Source organism: Sinocyclocheilus grahami, unplaced genomic scaffold (assembly GCF_001515645.1).
Source record: "Sinocyclocheilus grahami isolate Dianchi unplaced genomic scaffold, SAMN03320097.WGS_v1.1 scaffold344.1, whole genome shotgun sequence".
Lineage (NCBI taxonomy): Eukaryota > Metazoa > Chordata > Actinopteri > Cypriniformes > Cyprinidae > Sinocyclocheilus > Sinocyclocheilus grahami.
Window position 1 is genome coordinate 2,151,398 of NW_015505523.1, and position 19,397 is coordinate 2,170,794.

The 19,397-nt window shown below is 38.2% G+C and overlaps 1 protein-coding gene across 3 annotated transcripts in view; it reads left to right on the forward strand.

The window, feature by feature from the left end:
- LOC107548193 (dixin-A) overlaps positions 1–19,397 on the forward strand; it is a 42,121-nt gene that overhangs the window by 8,543 nt on the left and 14,181 nt on the right. For 2 of the 3 annotated variants that reach the window (XM_016228800.1, XM_016228797.1), the window contains exons 2-5: positions 245–374; positions 460–585; positions 665–914; positions 3,765–3,884. In XM_016228800.1, coding sequence (XP_016084286.1) covers positions 245–374; positions 460–585; positions 665–914; positions 3,765–3,884 — 626 coding nt within the window. The remainder of the gene's footprint in view (positions 1–244; positions 375–459; positions 586–664; positions 915–3,764; positions 3,885–19,397) is intronic. The other variant, XM_016228798.1, reaches the window with a different exon arrangement.

Genomic DNA, 19,397 nt, shown 5'->3' on the forward strand with positions numbered 1-19,397 from the left:
CAAATACACCAAATAATTTTATTTTTAGCAGCATCATATGACCCCTTTAAAATATATTTAAATAGAAAGCAGTTATTTTAAAATGTAATTAATAAAAGAAACCATGGTCAAATATAGCATAAAACATAGCATAAAATCAGTAAAATTAATAAAAGCATGCAAAAAAATCAGAAGTACAATCTGCTCTTGAGCTGTATACTATAACCACGTTTGCACTTACCTGATGAAATGTTTGTCTTTCTAGCAGCAACTGGCTGCCTATGTGTCTTGGGTTAATGCACAGCTGAGAAAGAAGCCTGGACTGAAACCTGTAAGTGATCTACGGCAGGATCTCAGAGATGGTGTGGTTCTAGCACACCTCATTGAGATAGTGGGTAAGCCTGTACATCATATTCCATTTTTATTGCAGGACTGTATAATAGGCCATTGTATTGAGATGTGTTTTATATATTTGGCAAGCTGGTGAGCTGCTGGATGGCATTCATTATGTGCCACGTGATGACCAGGAGAGGAAGCAGAATGTGGAGAAGGTTCTGCAGTTTGTATCATCCAAACGGATCAGAATGCCACAGACATCTGCCAGGGGTGAGTTACAAAGGCTCTTAATCATGGTTAAGCTGATAAAACTGCTTATTTAAGATCTCTTCTTTCTCTCTGTACTCAGATATTGTGGAGGGGAACCTCAAATCTGCCATGAGGCTCATACTCGCTCTAGCTGCACATTTTAAACCCTCTGCATCAGCCAGTCACAGAGCTGGAGCTGGCGTAGGCAGGAGTTCCACTGGCTCCTCAGCCAATCACAGACCTCATTCCACCATGGCCATGGCCCAAAATGCAGCAGCAGCACTGGCAGCAGCCAGGCAGGATGCCTCTCGGCTTGGCCGCTCCGTTTTTCATCTAAGGCAAGAATGGAGGTACATGTAGCTCCGTTCTTCCCTTTACCTCGTTCTCCTCCTTCAAAAGAATTTTGTAAATGTCTATTCATTTAGGTAGAATTGCTTCCATAAAGTAGCTGTTCTTAAATCTCCTTCTCATTTTATATGGATAGTTCACCCAAAAATGAAAATTAAGATAGAGATTATGGTTTATAAAGTTTTAAATATGGATATTTTTCTTACACAAATGCATCGCTTCGCTACAGAAGGCATTTATTATCCCCCCCAGAGCCGTGTGGAGCACTTTTTATGATGGATGGATGCAGTTTTTTTTTGGCTGCAAAATCTCGACCCCCATTTCACTGCCTTCTTGGAAGAGTCAGGATATTTTTTTAATATAACTGATTGTATTCGTCAGAAAGAAAAACATCATATACACTAGGGGTGGAATGGTTCGCGGAAAAAAATCGAACCATACGGTTCTCCACACACGGTTCGGCACGCGCTAGGACCGCGGTTCAACTTAAATCTGACAAGGCATCTGTAATATGGTTTACAGTGTAAAAGTCTTTATTTTTCAGCATAGCAGTTATTTTGCACATTTCCACTAGGGTTTTGGACCACTCCTCTGCAAAGATTTCCAGGTCCTTGATGTTGAAAGGGTTCCTTTCCATCAGTCTGGTCCTTAGTTCTCTTCACAAATTCTCAATTGGATTCAGGATTGGACTCTGGCTTGGACCACTTTTGATGTGTATTGTGGGTCGTAAGATAACAATAAGGGATGGAATGGTTCACGGAAAAAAATCGAACCGTACAGTTCTCCACACAGGGTTCGGCACATGCTGGGACCGCGGTTTACCTTTAATCTGACAACACATCTGTAATATGGTTTGCTATAAATAACACGTAAAACAAACAGGGTTCAGCTAATATATGTTTCTGTTGATGAATGCGCATTCTGGCTTCCCAATACATTACGACAACAGCGATGGGGGGAAAAAAAAAAAAGTAGACAAACCATTCACTCTTGTTCAATGCGACTGCCGTATGCTGGAATATGAGCAGTCATTTATTCCGTCATCACCCGGGTGCTGATAGCATGCGCGAACACGTGAGACCTGAACAGCACACGTTGATATCTGTGTTTAAACTAAACTCATGTAAGCTTTGCCAGTTTAAACATTTAAGAGCCAGAGGGCGCGAGCTAGCGCGCGCACAGTGAGATTTGTGCGTGCACTCATCCGAAGCGCGCAAACCCGCGCCTCAGAACGTGCACAAATATTAAGCTCTCTCTGAAGTATTATGTTTAAATGGACAAATTCACACAAAAATTTTCAAAATGCCCGTTTTGGTAAGTATCCTATAACAGACATAACCGGCTGAACATACTGTATCAGTGCTCTGAATCAGTGCATTCTCTTAAAGTGACAGCACTTTCTTAATATTAATCAAACAGCAACAACAAAGAAATCACTCACTGCTCTTGATTGAATAGCTTTTGTAACTTTAGTAAAGATTAATATTTAATTTATACAGTCAAAAATGCAATGCTGTTTTACATTTCATTACCTTATTCAGTTTCTGTACCTAAAAACTAATGTTAGACCTACCTAAAAAAAAAAACTGAAAATCACTGTTTATTTTATTTGTATCTTTACTCTATTGTATTTTTTGTGCTGTTGCTTGTAGTTAAATAGATTATTCTTATTTTCTTTAGTTTTATTTGATAGTATAGTTTTTCTCTAAACATGGCACATACTGAACCGTACCGAAAACGTGACTCTAAAAGAGTCATACAAAACTAACCGTGAGTAAGTTGAACCGTTCCACCCCTAATATACACCTAAGATGGCTTGAGGGTAAGTAAATCATGGGGTTGTTGAATGAAGGCCTCCTGTAGAGAAGTGATGCGTTTTTGTAAGAAAAATATCTATATTTAAAATGTTATAAATACTTTTTTTCTCACTTCCGCTGACTATGATATGTGCAAGCCGTTCCAGCGGCTGATGTAGGACGTATGCGTCACGCACACGCCAATGATTAGTGACTAACGCAGATTTAGAACGAATTAGAAGCACAAAACGAGGATTTGTAAAGAAAAATGTAAGAGGATTTTGATATAAGCCAGGAGGAGACTGGTTTTCCTTTGTTAAAGTAAGGAAACTTTGCTTCCTTTGCTCCTGTAAACAAATTCGCAAGACTTGCATATCTCACCGGTGCGTGCGCGACACGTCCTACTGTACATCATCCGCTGGAACGGCTTGCAGGTATGACAGTCAGCGGAAGTGAGAGAAAAGTATTTATAACATTTTAAATGGATTATGAATATTCTTCTTACAAAAACACATCGATTCGCTACAGGAAGCCTTCAAAACATGGGCTAATTTTCATTTTTGGGTGAATTAACCCTATAAGTCTGATCTTTCTTAAGACTCAGTTGATTCAGTTCACAAAACCGGTGAAATGTTATCAGTGAAAACATAAATTCCGGTCTGTTTGAAATATTAGTGCTAGTAGTTCTCATTTTGTGTTTCAAAGAAGAAATTAAGTGACATGCGGTAAACGATGATAAAATACAACGGATGAATCATTGTCCTCTTACTGCTGTAATTAGGAATTGCAGCTCAGTTCAGAGGTAGCATATGGATAATCAGATCTAAAGATCTAAATATATGTTTCATCTACAACTTAAGATTTGATGTCACCCCTAGCAATAATCTTTAATGTGCTCTGTTAGAGCTTTGAAAATGGTTTGCATGAGTCTGAAACAGCGCAAAATTATAAAAAATATATATTCAGAGAGAGTTGTTTAGTTTACAAATGAAAAGATCATCCATACTTGAAACAGCTTTTTACAGTTTCTAATCTCACTGTATTTTTTGCTCTTAGTCATGGCTGCAGTGGCGAGGTGGACAGTGAGAACCCCTGCTGGAGTGTCCAAGCATTGGTTCAACAGTATGAGGGACAGAGAGGGACATTTGAAGAGGAGACGGGAGCAAGATCTACTTGGTAAATACTAATATTTAAGATCTAATAATCAATATTTAAACAAAACATTAGTGAAAATGCACATAAATAGACAATAAGACGCTGATGTAGTTATAAGCCTGTAAATTGAGAATACATTCATGTGTAAATAATTTGCTTCAGTTTTGTAAAACACCTCTTGGAACCAACCAGCTTCCCAGCATTCTCATCTCGTAGTTACAAAATATACACAAACATGTTATCACAACCCCTCTTGTTTATTCTTTCTGCTTTTATGAGAGGAGAACACATAGATAGGCTGGAGGAGGCTGTCACGAGGATTTTCTCACTGCTTGTTTTGTAAGGCCTGAGATGTTCCTGCCCACAGGCTTTCTTTAAGGCATCATCATGCTTTGCCACTGAAAACCAGAAAATGTGTGACTGTTCTTTTATGTGAGACATCAGCTATGATTTTATCTGGAGGAGCTGATTCAGTACCTGATTATCCAAAAGAACATAATTTGTACACTTAGTCATTAATTCTGGTTTTGGAGATGTATGTAAATGTCTTTAAAAGTGTTATGTAAGAAACCATTCTAGGACATTGTCAGGTCAGTGACTTGTTAAGAGGCACTTGATCAGTGATAACTTGACAGATCTGGATAGCTCATTGCCCTGTAGGCTACATTTGGGTAATGCTTACACTCAAATGCTTTAATAAATCGTTCAGACTTTGTTATTGACCATTTAATATATACAACCCCAATTCCAGAAAAGTTGGGATGTTTTGTGAAATGCCATAAAATCAAGAATATGTTATCTGTTCATTCTCTTTAATCTTTATTTAATTGACTGAAGTGCAAAGAAAAATTTCCAATGTTTTCACTGACCAACTTAATTTTTACTTTGTAAATATTAACACATTTTGATTTTGATGGCTGCAACACACTCCAAAAAAGTTGGGACAGAGCGTGTTTAACACTGTGACACATCAACCACTTTGCTTTTAATTACAATGTTTTATTGTTTGGGAATTGAGGATACTATGTGTTAAAGTTTTTCAAGCTAAATTTTTGTCCAATCTCGCTTGATAAAAGACTTCAGATGCTCAGCAGTCTGTGATTCTCCTTTTCATGACTGGTCATTCATTTTTAATCGGAGACAGATCTGGACTGCAGGTAGGCCAGTTTAGCACATTCACCCGGAGTCTACGACGCTGTTGTAGCACATGCAGAATGAGAGCTGGCATTGTCTTGATCTAATAACCATGGACTTCCCATTAAAGACATCATTGATGGAAGTATATTTCTCTGTACAATTCCAATATATGCCTCCATGTCAATAGTACCTTCGCACATAAGCCAGTCACCCATGCCGTTTGCTCTGCTGCACTCCCATACCATGACAGACGTTTGCTTTTGCTTCAGTCACTGATGAAAGTCTGAATGGTCCCATTGGTCTTTGGGACTGAGAACTCGAAATCCATTTTTTGAAACGTGGACTCATCTGAACACAGCATACATTTCCACCGTCTTTTTGACTATCTGAGATGAGATCTGGCCCAGACAACCCGGCAGCATCACAGAGATTCAAGTTGCATTTCTTCACCCGGAGTCTACGACGCTGTTGTAGCACATGCAGAATGAGAGCTGGCATTGTCTTGATCTAATAACCATGGACTTCCCATTAAAGACATCATTGATGGAAGTATATTTCTCTGTACAATTCCAATATATGCCTCCATGTCAATAGTACCTTCGCACATAAGCCAGTCACCCATGCCGTTTGCTCTGCTGCACTCCCATACCATGACAGACGTTTGCTTTTGCTTCAGTCACTGATGAAAGTCTGAATGGTCCCTTTGGTCTTTGGGACTGAGAACTCGAAATCCATTTTTTGAAACGTGGACTCATCTGAACACAGCATACATTTCCACCGTCTTTTTGACTATCTGAGATGAGCTCTGGCCCAGACAACCCGGCAGCATCACAGAGATTCAAGTTGCATTTCTTGATGCAGCAGCAGGCTGTGTTAAGTGACAGCAGTTTTCTGAAGTACTCCTGAGCCCATGTGGCTATATTTAATGCAGCAAGATGGTTTCTTATGCAATGCCATCTGAGGGCTCAAAGGCCATGCACATTCAACTGAGGTTTCCTGCCTTGCCCTACATGTACTGTGATTTCTCTGGATTCCCTGAATCTTTTTACAATATTACGTGTGGTAGTTGGTGAAAGAGCTAAATTCTTTGCAATTTTGCATTGCGAAAAGTGATTTTTGATTTGTTAGACACTTCTCTCATGAAATTTGACACAAAGTGATGAGCCATGATCTAGCTGGATCTGGATGCTCCTTTTATACCCAAACATGATACCTTGACCTATTACCAATTCACCTGCTTACTGTGAATTGTTTCAAAACCGTTTAACGTGGATATTCTATAACCTATTCACTTTTATTTTGCCTCTCTTCCAACTTTTTTGGAGTGTGTTGCAGCCATCAAAATTTTTTCATATTTACAAAATACATTTACGTTGGTCAGTGAAAACTCTGGAAATCTTTTCATTGTACTTTTGTCAATTAAATAAAAGTTAAAGAGAATTAACAAATCACAGATTCTTGATTTTATTGGATTTTTACACAACGTCCCAACTTTTCTGGAATTAGGGTTGTAGATTGTAAGGAGAACCACTGAAAATATCAAAATAGTGGTTCTCAGCTTCTTTATTTTCTTATGAGGTTGGTATTTCTGATACCTCTGCAGTCCATCTGCACAGAACTGATTTTTCTGCCATAATTGACAGCTTTTTGCTTGCATTGTGCATATTTTTATTGGTTTCTGCAGAGATCATTTTAGATTTCCTTTCTCAGAGGTGTTGCAGTGGTAATATTCTGGCTCGACATGAGCTTACGTGAGTGACACTCGTTACACAATGTCACGATCATATTCTCTTCACTTTACCACAGTACTATTCCATTATCTTTTCACAGTACTATTTAATAAAGAGTAGTGACAGGCAAATATATGAGCTACGCTGATCTGTGTCTGCTCTCCTGTGAATCATTTATAAAATCTACTAGCAGCCCAATCAATGGACAATACACAAATTTTCTCAAATACTGTGTGAATTTTTAGTAAAACAATATGTATAAATGTTTAAGTGCACATCTAAATTGCCATAATTAAATAGTATTGGCTAATATGGGCAAAAAATAATTGGAGTGTCTATTTACACCAAGTGCAAATAGCCCGCCTTGTTTGCAGAGGCTATTTACACTAACTCCGCCCACCAACGTCTGATTGGAATAGTCAACACTGAAAAAAGACACTCATCGCACGTCAGTTTCAGTGGCGTAGTAGATGGTAAGGCGCATGCTTTTTGACGACCCGAGTTCGAACCCGCCTTTTGCCGAACTTTTTTTTTCTCCCTTTTCAAATCTCATACCGCATCGGAAAGGCATTTATTTTAAATGAAAATGAAGGAAATGATCAAGTTGAAAATAAAGTTTCGGATAGGGTAGGTGCAGGGAGAGCTTTATTGTCCCAATAAGGTGGCATCCATTTAATAATTTGTTTTAAAATTATAATTTACACTCAAAAGACTTCAGATGCTCAGCAGTCTGTGATTCTCCTTTTCATGACTGGTCATTCATTTTTAATCGGAGACAGATCTGGACTGCAGGTAGGCCAGTTTAGCACATTCACCCGGAGTCTACGACGCTGTTGTAGCACATGCAGAATGAGAGCTGGCATTGTCTTGATCTAATAACCATGGACTTCCCATTAAAGACATCATTGATGGAAGTATATTTCTCTGTACAATTCCAATATATGCCTCCATGTCAATAGTACCTTCGCACATAAGCCAGTCACCCATGCCGTTTGCTCTGCTGCACTCCCATACCATGACAGACGTTTGCTTTTGCTTCAGTCACTGATGAAAGTCTGAATGGTCCCTTTGGTCTTTGGGACTGAGAACTCGAAATCCATTTTTTGAAACGTGGACTCATCTGAACACAGCATACATTTCCACCGTCTTTTTGACTATCTGAGATGAGCTCTGGCCCAGACAACCCGGCAGCATCACAGAGATTCAAGTTGCATTTCTTGATGCAGCAGCAGGCTGTGTTAAGTGACAGCAGTTTTCTGAAGTACTCCTGAGCCCATGTGGCTATATTTAATGCAGCATGATGGTTTCTTATGCAATGCCATCTGAGGGCTCAAAGGTCAAGCACATTCAACTGAGGTGTCCTGCCTTGCCCTACATGTACTGTGATTTCTCTGGATTCCCTGAATCTTTTTACAATATTACGTGTGGTAGTTGGTGAAAGAGCTAAATTCTTTGCAATTTTGCATTGCGAAAAGTGATTTTTGATTTGTTAGACACTTCTCTCATGAAATTTGACACAAAGTGATGAGCCATGATCTAGCTGGATCTGGATGCTCCTTTTATACCCAAACATGATACCTTGACCTATTACCAATTCACCTGCTTACTGTGAATTGTTTCAAAACCGTTTAACGTGGATATTCTATAACCTATTCACTTTTATTTTGCCTCTCTTCCAACTTTTTTGGAGTGTGTTGCAGCCATCAAAATTTTTTCATATTTACAAAATACATTTACGTTGGTCAGTGAAAACTCTGGAAATCTTTTCATTGTACTTTTGTCAATTAAATAAAAGTTAAAGAGAATTAACAAATCACAGATTCTTGATTTTATTGGATTTTTACACAACGTCCCAACTTTTCTGGAATTAGGGTTGTAGATTGTAAGGAGAACCACTGAAAATATCAAAATAGTGGTTCTCAGCTTCTTTATTTTCTTATGAGGTTGGTATTTCTGATACCTCTGCAGTCCATCTGCACAGAACTGATTTTTCTGCCATAATTGACAGCTTTTTGCTTGCATTGTGCATATTTTTATTGGTTTCTGCAGATATCATTTTAGATTTCCTTTCTCAGAGGTGTTGCAGTGGTAATATTCTGGCTCGACATGAGCTTACGTGAGTGACACTCATTACACAATGTCACGATCATATTCTCTTCACTTTACCACAGTACTATTCCATTATCTTTTCACAGTACTATTTAATAAAGAGTAGTGACAGGCAAATATATGAGCTACGCTGATCTGTGTCTGCTCTCCTGTGAATCATTTATAAAATCTACTAGCAGCCCAATCAATGGACAATACACAAATTTTCTCAAATACTGTGTGAATTTTTAGTAAAACAATATGTATAAATGTTTAAGTGCACATCTAAATTGCCATAATTAAATAGTATTGGCTAATATGGGCAAAAAATAATTGGAGTGTCTATTTACACCAAGTGCAAATAGCCCGCCTTGTTTGCAGAGGCTATTTACACTAACTCCGCCCACCAACGTCTGATTGGAATAGTCAACACTGAAAAAAGACACTCCTCGCACGTCAGTTTCAGTGGCGTAGTAGATGGTAAGGCGCATGCTTTTTGACGACCCGAGTTCGAACCCGCCTTTTGCCGAACTTTTTTTTTCTCCCTTTTCAAATCTCATACCGCATCGGAAAGGCATTTATTTTAAATGAAAATGAAGGAAATGATCAAGTTGAAAATAAAGTTTCGGATAGGGTAGGTGCAGGGAGAGCTTTATTGTCCCAATAAGGTGGCATCCATTTAATAATTTGTTTTAAAATTATAATTTACACTCAATACATTATTGTGTACTGTTTTATAATGTACTACAATACTGATGTGCAGATAATTGCTACTATTTGCAATAAGTAGTAAATAGCAGAAAATCTTGCTGTTTTAAAGGGGTCATATGACGTTGCTAAAAAGAACATTATTTTGTGTATTTGGTGTAATGCAATGTGTTTATTTTAAGGTTAAAAAAACACATTATTTTCCACATACTGTACATTATTGTTTCTCCTCTATGCCCCGCCTTTCTGAAGCTCGTCGATTTTTTCAAAGCTCATCGGTCTGAAAAGCGAGTTGTGCTCTGATTGGCCAGCTATCCAGTGCGTTATGATTGGCCGAATACCTTAAGCGTGTGACGGAAATGTTACGCCCTTACTTACCATACTGTGATGCCGTGTCCTGGCGCGACGAGACAAAAACATGAAAACCCATTATAAACGAGGCATTTGTTGCATCCAGAGGGGACATAATTACTGATTATAATGGCTTATACTGTCTTTTTACGCGTTGCGTTGTGTATCGCACCGCGTAAACATAAACCATGTCTGCATTTGTGATCGGAGAAACGACAAACAACAAGCGCTACTCTACACTGCTCAAAACTTGCGTTTGAATCATCAGTGGCAAATTCTTTAAATATGAAAACGTACTTGCAGGCTGTGAGTCAGAAGCGCCAGACTGTCTTTGCAAAGTTGGAATTGCCCCACTTTATAGAAACAGCCGGCATTGTAGGTTACTCTCCCAGGAAACAGTCCTCATCCTCCGCAAAATGCGCTGCACACATCTGAATATTTGGGTTGAACTGTTCTGGAACAGTGTTGGAAATACAAATTAACCAGTGTTTTCAAGTTGTGTCCTCTTTTGGAAGGCCAAACAAAGCAGTTTCGCTTTCATAACGAAACACACAGCGTCTTCACGACATGGCGGCGGCGGCAACAATACTACTGCGAGAATAAAAGTTACACCTTCTTTCTTTGCGTGAACATTTGGGCGGTGTTATGCAAATCTTCCCACACAGTGATGTAGACATGTGGGGGCGTGTTTAAACGAGGCGTTTTAGGAGGGCGTGGACAAGTCTTAACTTTTATTAAGAATATCTCTTTGGGTTTGAGATTTTAGTCTTTGCTACTTTAGGGATCTTATCTATTCACAAACAGCTTGTAACACTCCAAAGAGAAAGGAAAACTTGAAATTGCATCATATGACCCTTTAACATGGTGTAAATAGATTCTATAGCTATTTGCACTTATTGTAAATAGCATATCGTTAAAAATACTGCTATTTGCACTGTGTAAATAGCATCTATCGCTATTTACACTTAGTGCAAATAGCCACTGCCAAAAATAATTCCCATCCCCTGTGAAAGAAAAACTTTTTATTCAGCCCCATTTATTCAGGAAAGAGGCATTGATTTGTGGCGGTGTTATGCAAATCTTCCCACACAGTGATGTAGACATGTGGGGGCGTGTTTAAACGAGGCGTTTTAGGAGGGCGTGGACAAGTCTTAACTTTTATTAAGAATATCTCTTTGGGTTTGAGATTTTAGTCTTTGCTACTTTAGGGATCTTATCTATTCACAAACAGCTTGTAACACTCCAAAGAGAAAGGAAAACTTGAAATTGCATCATATGACCCTTTAACATGGTGTAAATAGATTCTATAGCTATTTGCACTTATTGTAAATAGCATATCGTTAAAAATACTGCTATTTGCACTTAGTGTAAATAGCATCTATCGCTATTTACACTTAGTGCAAATAGCCACTGCCAAAAATAATTCCCATCCCCTGTGAAAGAAAAACTTTTTATTCAGCCCCATTTATTCAGGAAAGAGGCATTGATTTGTGCAAAAGAGCAAAAGTGACAGTAAAGACAAGAAATTACTGCTCTTTCGAAATTTATTTAGTAATTGTAAAAATATATTGTGGTTTTCACAAAAATATTAAGCAGCAGCTGTTTTCAAAATTATTTCCTCAGCACCAAATTAGCTTAGAATGATTTCTGAAATTCATGTGACACTGAAGACTGGAGAAATGGCTGCTGATTTGGCATCACAGGAATAAATTACATTTTAAAATATATTAAAAAGGAAAACAGTTATTTGAAATTGTAGTAATGCATCAAAATATTTTTGTTACTAAAATTATTATTAGATTGCACATTTTTAAGCAATCAATGTAGCCTGGGTGAGCATAAGACTTCTTTCAAAAACACTTTAAAAATTTTACCCCAAACTTTTGAAGCACATACACAATGTTATGTTAGCTAATCCTATGTAATTAGCAATTTTATAGCAAAAAGTTCAGAAATCAGAAGTGCATTCTATGCTGTAGCAAACTGTCCAGAGCAGATCTGTGCCCACCTACAAGCCGGAGAGTCCCGTACCAGCTCCCCCTCTGTCAAAATACCAGTCCTAACAGATGGGGAGAGAGGCAGGACACAGAGAGAAGACGGAATAGAGGGAGGGCTGGAGGGGGAGGGTAAACGGAGGAAGGCCGGACTGAGTCTAACATCTCCACACAGAAAAAGAGGAGCTAGTGAGGAAGGGTGGGAGCGCAAGAACTAGACAGGGACACACAGATCTCGGTGATGAAGAGCTTTATGAAGTGAAGGAGTCGTCTGTGAACAGGTTGAACTGAAAAGAGTAGAATAATTAGCCCAACTCCCAGCCGGAGAGAGAAGGAGAGGAGGGGAGTAGGATGCAGCTGCCTTGGTGACAGAGCAGTACCGCTCTCTCCTGTCACCGTGGATGGATTGAAAACAGGATTTCCATATGGACAACATCGGGTGCATCTGAAGAGGCTTTGAACTCACAGATAGGATCCACTGTCAGTTCCAAGTATGGTGATTAAGAGGAGCTAGTTAGCAAACGAGTGGCAATGCTGTAGACACTGCATGCTGAGACAGGACTCTAAAGAAGTTGTTTGTAAGAACGATGCTGATGTCTAGACTTCCTTATGGTCTATGGATGAATAAACGTGGTGCAGAGGGCTAGAAACACTAGTGCCAAAATGGGAGCCAAACAAATCAAATGGTAAGATTATATCAAAGCATATTTGTGATGTTTTAAAGGAATAGTTCACTTAAAATGGAAAATTCTGTCATCCTTATGTCGTTCCAAAATACTTGTTGAATTTTTTCTTCTGTGGGACATGAAGATGCTTTTAGATGTCTCTGTTTTTGTCCATACAATAGAAGTCAATGGTCAAAACACTGTTTGGTTACCACATTATCTTCCAAAAGATTTTCTAAAATATCTCAAATGTGTTACATATATCTTCTTTCGTGTTCTGCAGAATACAGGTTTGTAACAACATGGGGAGTAAATGATGACAGAATTGTCATTTTTGGGGTAAATTATCCCTTTAATAAACTCTTTAACAATTGCTAATTCTATGACAAGCAAGTTTACAAGTATTTTTTAGCATTTTTTTCTATATATATAAGTTTGAATCCTATAGATTCACTCTGATTCACTTTTCTGATGCCGTCCTATACTTTTTGGGGCTTCTCAGTAAACGTTTCACATTGACAGTCATTCAGCAAAACAAAGCTATCAGAATTCGTTTATTAGAAGGAGAGTTGGCAGACTGAGGTGATGTGAGCTACATAAACCATTGACGATGTGATAATATTGTGAAGGGTTCAACTTTATGCAAATTCTTAGCAAACACATGATTCGCCGATTCAGCAGGAATGTCTACTTAAAGCCATCAGGACAGCGACTTACTGACTTCCAGCGATTTAATGGTTGTCAATTAGAATGCGCCTGTGTTTGTTATTGTCTGGCTGTGAAAGACAGCTGTGACTTCTTTAGAGGATCTGACCCAGTTTACTTTTCTCTAGCTCACATACAAGATTTTGAATCATGTTCTGTATGTCAGTGCCACCTGTGCTGTGCTTTAGGATCCAATTTGGTGTCATTGGCATCGTTGACATACAGCACAATATTTCACTTTGAAGTGCCTTGAATGCATGTGGATTTGACAAGAAATATTGGAAGAATGTTTTGTTGTAAAGCAGTTTGTTTTCCTTATGACAGTGCAAAGAATGCAGGATATGTCTGCTCTGCCTTTTCCGAACTCTCACCCTGGCAGCCGAGAATTTCCGTTATGTTGACGTTTTGCTTCTGCAGACCTTTTTCTTTAAATAACACTGGCTTCTTTGCCAAATTACTGACGCTGGAGCATAAATACACTTTAATGAGCTTCCTGCCATCCCACCAAATGACTCCTGGGTTTGTGACAGGCATCTGATGAGCTCTCATGAGAATTATCTAATGACCCTTCAGACTGAATAATCTCGTGTGAGAATCTCAGAGCAGAACATGTTTATTTGCGTTGGACCACCTGTTGGTCATTTTTGCGGTTTGATATGCGAGTGTGTGGAAGATGTGAGAAACGGTTCTGAGATCCAGTAATATTTATCAGGGGAGAAGATGTTTTGGGAGGACCACCGCGAGCTCTGTTAAAGAGATTATTGGGTTTACTGCTGGGATTCTGAAGCCAGACTGAATCATCAGATCAGGCTTCACCATACAGCAACAGTTCTGTATGTTCCCATTGCATTCAATCAGTGGTTATATAAAACCCAGTCAGTGCATGCTGCAGTAGCTTATGAAAAATGGAGCACGTTTTACTTGTTTCTTTTTGTTTTGCATTTCAAAAAGAATGGTGAGAACACTTTGCATAGGAAGGATCTTAGCACAGGCTCGTGTTTCATCCAGAGAAAACAGCCATAGCGGATCTTTATTTATAACTAGAGGAATGCTTTGTGGATTCGCTTTGATTCCATCCCTGTGGAATCAGTCAGTCATTCTCTAGCTGTCGTTTTCCATCCATCTTTGCTATGAATAAAGGATGTTTTCAGCAACAGCAATTGCTGATATTGTACACTTCAAGGCCATTTGAAATGCCTTAGCTGTACAGTGCTGAATGTGGTAGATTTAATGTCCACTGGGCAGCTAGTTACACCAAGAGACAATAACTAAAATGATAACTATGAAGTTTTAATAATTCTAATTCTGTGAGAATAGGGAAGTCTACACCACAAATATAATAGCACAGGGGAACGATATCTTTGGAATCACTTTCAGAATGATTCTTTTTTCCAGCTGATGTATGTTAAAAACACTGACAATCAGAATCCATTCTACTTTAAAGAGCTTGAGCATTTAAAATGTTTGTGTGGACGTTAATATAGTTATCGTTTTGCGGTGGTTATCTTTATAGTTATCATTCTTGGTGTGAACAGGCCTCAAAGGAATAGGTTTCCTCGAAAATGAAAATTCTGTCATCATTTACTTTCCCTCATGTCGTTCCAAACCTGTTTAAGTTTCTTTGTAATGTTGAACGCATAAGAAGATATTTTGAAGAATTTTGAAGAACCACAGTTGTTGGTCCCCACTGACTTCCATAGTAGGGAAAGAAATACTATGGAAATCAATGGGGACCATCAACTGTTTGATTACCAGCATTCTTCAAAATATCTTCTGTTATGTTCAACATAAGAAAGAAAGTCATATAGATTTGGAATGACATGAGGGTGAGTAAATGATGACATAATTTTCATTTTCAAGGTAAACTATTTCTTTAAGTGTCTTGTTCGTGGTGCTTGCTAAGCTTCGTCATTTCTCTTGATCATACTTTTATTAAACATCCATGTGTAACCAGCTCTGGACTTTAAAGGATGCGCAATATATTGGTACCATATTTTAAAATGTACCTGTTTTGCCTCGGATTGCATATTTAATTATGCTAATTTTACATATAGATTACCTTCACTGTCATCTAACACTCATTTGAATGAATCTCTAAAAAAAAACTAATGATTTAATAACAGTTAAATATGTAATCTTTTTCAAATCGCAAATTAATATCAATTTTTCATGTTACAATGATTTATGTAAAGTCACTAGTAGCATTTAAAATTATTATTTACAAAATATAGTATTTTATTATCAGAAATATTTTGGTTATCAGCCATCTTGATTTGTGCATCCTTACTTTACCTGGCTCAGGTAAATGGGTGAAAATATTGGGGATTGGTATTTTTATTTTATTTTTATTTTTTTATGTTAATGTTACAGTCTCTTATGCTCACCAAGGCTGCATTTATTTGTTGAATAAAATAATTTCTTTTAAAAAAAAAAACATCATACTGACCCCATACTTTTGAACAGTAATGTACGTTAGAATGACTTGAGTCAAATCTAGGGATCAGAATTTTGTAGAAATGTGGAGATGGGCCAGTAAACAACTACCCTAGAAGCCTTAAAAACCACACAGCTACACACTAAAAAGCACCTTAACAGACACTTAGCAACGCCCAACCACCCTAGAATGAATTTTTTGCTTGTTGGTACTCTCTTTTTAATAAACCCTCTGCTTTAAGTCTTATGTTGTATGTTGGAGTAGCTTTCACATCAATATGCACATTGTTTATAGAGTCTTGTTTTTAGACCAGTGGTTCAAAGATCAGTACAAAACTCTTAATAAATTGTGAGGGGTTTTTCCAGTTTAGCTTAGATCATGAGTTTCAGTTCACTCGGTGTCCATTTATTAATTGTGATGTTTTTCTTTGGCAAACGCAGCACTGAAAGAAGAATGAAATGGTGGAAACTGAAATGAATAAGTGAGGGTCTTTAGGGTCTGTGCGGGTCACAAACAGGAGGGGGTCTGGATTTGGTTTTGAAAGAGAAGAGTCCCCTCAATTCCCCCTCCCCACAACGTGAGAAAAATAAAACAAAGAGAGTAATGTGGAGTGCGACGGGCTGTCTCTTTCATGATCTCTGCTCTCCGCAGCCTGGATTAGGACAATGAGATCCAGCACAACATACACACTCAACAGAAAAAAAGACAACAACAAGCGCTCTGTTTCTTTCGAGAAGAAGCATTGTTGCTTTGTTAAAACGACAAAGCAGATCAGCCTTGGCATTTTGTCTTCATCCATCACATAGAACACAAATCATGTACAGAGCTCAAAAATGTTTGTAGATGTCCAGAAATTATATGCTGGGCCGGTTTTTTTTGGGGGGGGGGGGGGGGGTTGAGGCACTGCACCAGATCCACACAATGAAAATTGGCATGGAGCACCCCGGGCCTTAATCTCTCTGAAAATAAACATGAATCCTCCAAAGGTCACCCAAGCGGGATCCATTCGCTCTATGTGTTGGTGGAAATGTCACTGTAACTGAATGGAACCAATGAGATGGATGGGATTTATTCCCCAATATATAAGTCCAGTATTCATTATGACAGCATTGTCACATTCTATCTAATCTGAAGGTCAAGTCAAGTCAAGTTTATTTGTACAGTGCTTTTCACGATACAAATCATTGCAAAGCAACTTTACAGCAAATTAAGTTTCTACAATATTTAGTGGTAGCTTATCAGTGGTGACTGTTAGTTAATGTACATATGGCAGAAATGTACGGAAAAATCAATTTAAGACATAATAAAACAGACGATGAACACTATTAACAGCAATTATTATATGATGCAATCAAGCTTATAGCAAAATGTGGTAGTTCTGTATGTTGTTTCAGGGTTGGCATCATCTGAGGTCCTCTGAGGGGTTGGCATCATCTCTTCTCAGGTGTTCTGGATCCAGACTGAAGCTTGTGTAAATCCTAGTGACATCCCGTGGCAAAAAACAGAGAAACAAATAGAGACATGATTAATGTAGCTGCTGTTCCAACCAAGCAAAATTGATTTGTTTAACCCAAACTAAAGAATAATAATGTGCATTTAATCAGATATAACTGCAGTACAAGATTATGAGATGCATTATTTGAATGCTTGGCCAAAGAGATGTGTCTTTAATCTAGATTTAAACAGAGAGAGTGTGTCTGAACCCAGAATTTTATCAGGAAGGCCATTCCAGAGTTTGAGAGCCAAATGCGAAAAAGCTCTACCGCCTTTAGTGGACTTTGCTATCCTAGATACTACCAAAAGTCCAGAGTTTTGCGACCTTAGGGACCGTGATGGATTGTAGCGTGGCAGAAGACTAGTTAGGTATGCAGGAGCTAACCCATTAAGGGCTTTATAGGCAAGTAATAATATTTTGTAACTGATACGGAACTTAATAGGTAGCCAGTGCAGAGACTGTAAAATTGGTGTAATATGATCATATTTTCTTGACCTGGTATGGACTCTAGCTGCTGCATTTTGGACTATCTGTAGCTTGTTTATTGAAGATGCAGGACAACCAGCTAGCAGTGCATTACAGTAGTCCAGTCTAGAGGTCATGAATGCATGAACTAGCTTTTCTGCATCAGAAACAGGTAACATGTTTCGTAATTTGGCAATGTTTCTAAGATGGAAGAATGCTGTTTTTGTAACATGGGAAATATGATTTTCTAAAGACAAGTTGCTATCTAATATAACACCCAGATTTTTTACTGTAGAGGAAGTAACCGTTCATCCGTCTAGTTGCAAATTGTAATCCACGAGATTCTGTGTACTGTCTTTTGGTCCAATAAGTAATATCTCGGTCTTATCCGAATTTAATAATTTAAAATGATTGGTCATCCAATCTTTTACATTTTAACACATTCTGTTAGCTTAGATAATTTCATCTGGTCTTGTTGAGATATATAGTTGAGTATCATCGGCATAACAGTGGAAACTAATCCTGTATTTTCTAATAATATTACCAAGGGGCAACATGTATATCGAAAATTCTTGTGGCACTCCATATTTTACTGGTGATAATTGAGATGACTCCCCATTTAAATGAACAAGGTGGTAGTGATCGGACAGGTAGGATCTAAACCATCTTAAAGCCTGCCCTTGAATACCTGTATAGTTTTGTAATCGATCTATGAGTATGTCATGATCTATAGTGTCGAACGCAGCACTAAGATCAAGTAAAACTAGCAATGAGATACAGCCTTGGTCTGACGCAAGAAGCAAGTCATTTGTAATTTTAACAAGTGCAGTTTCTGTGCTATGTTGGGGCCTGAAACCTGACTGAAATTCTTCATAGAGATCATTTAGAGTATATTTGTGTCGAAGGGTGCAGGACTGTCCTTTTATTTTTGTGACTCGAATTGGAGGTCAATTGATGTGGGAGGGTTCACATTTGCATGCATCAAGATAGCAGACTGAGAAAGAGTGAGGTTGTTGGAGCTGCAAGCTTTTGCTGTCCCTTCACAGACAGGTCTGCACTTGGATTGACCCATCATGAGCTGAGTTTCTTCACTCTTCCACTAGGCTAATGCATGTGGAAAACTGAAACTGACAGAAATGTACTCTCTATTCATAGTTCTCACAATTTCCTTCTTACAAATAAATATCATGTTAAGGTGCACTTTATCTAAATTTCGTTTGGGGGAAAAAATATTTTCCATTGTCAATAGTGACTTTTCACACAGAAGTCACTTTCAAACCAAGCAGCTTTCTGTTGGTCAGTGATCAAATTGAATATGAGCAAAATCTGCATGGGGAATTTTTCGCTTCACACAAAACACTGATTGCATGGATTTCAATCGAAATGACTGGAATTTGTTTTACAATCTGATGCTACAAACAACTTCTCTTATCTTCTAGTTTTTCAGACCATCTATGGCTGTGTTTATTGAAGCCAGTACACTGATCTGGAATTTTAAGTGTAATGTTAAAGCGTTAGTTCACCCAAAATATAAAAATTGTCATCAATTACTCAGTCTCATGTAATTCCAAACCCATGAACCACAGATGAAGATATATTTCATGAAACATAAGGAAATTTCTGTCCCTCGATTGAAAGTCCATTAATCCGAAACTTGGAAAATGGAAACTCAAATGCTTATTTGATGCAGAGGTATGGTATAGTTTCTGTTTAACTTAGGGTTGCAAAGGGGTGGAAAATTTCCAGAATCTTTCCAAAGTTT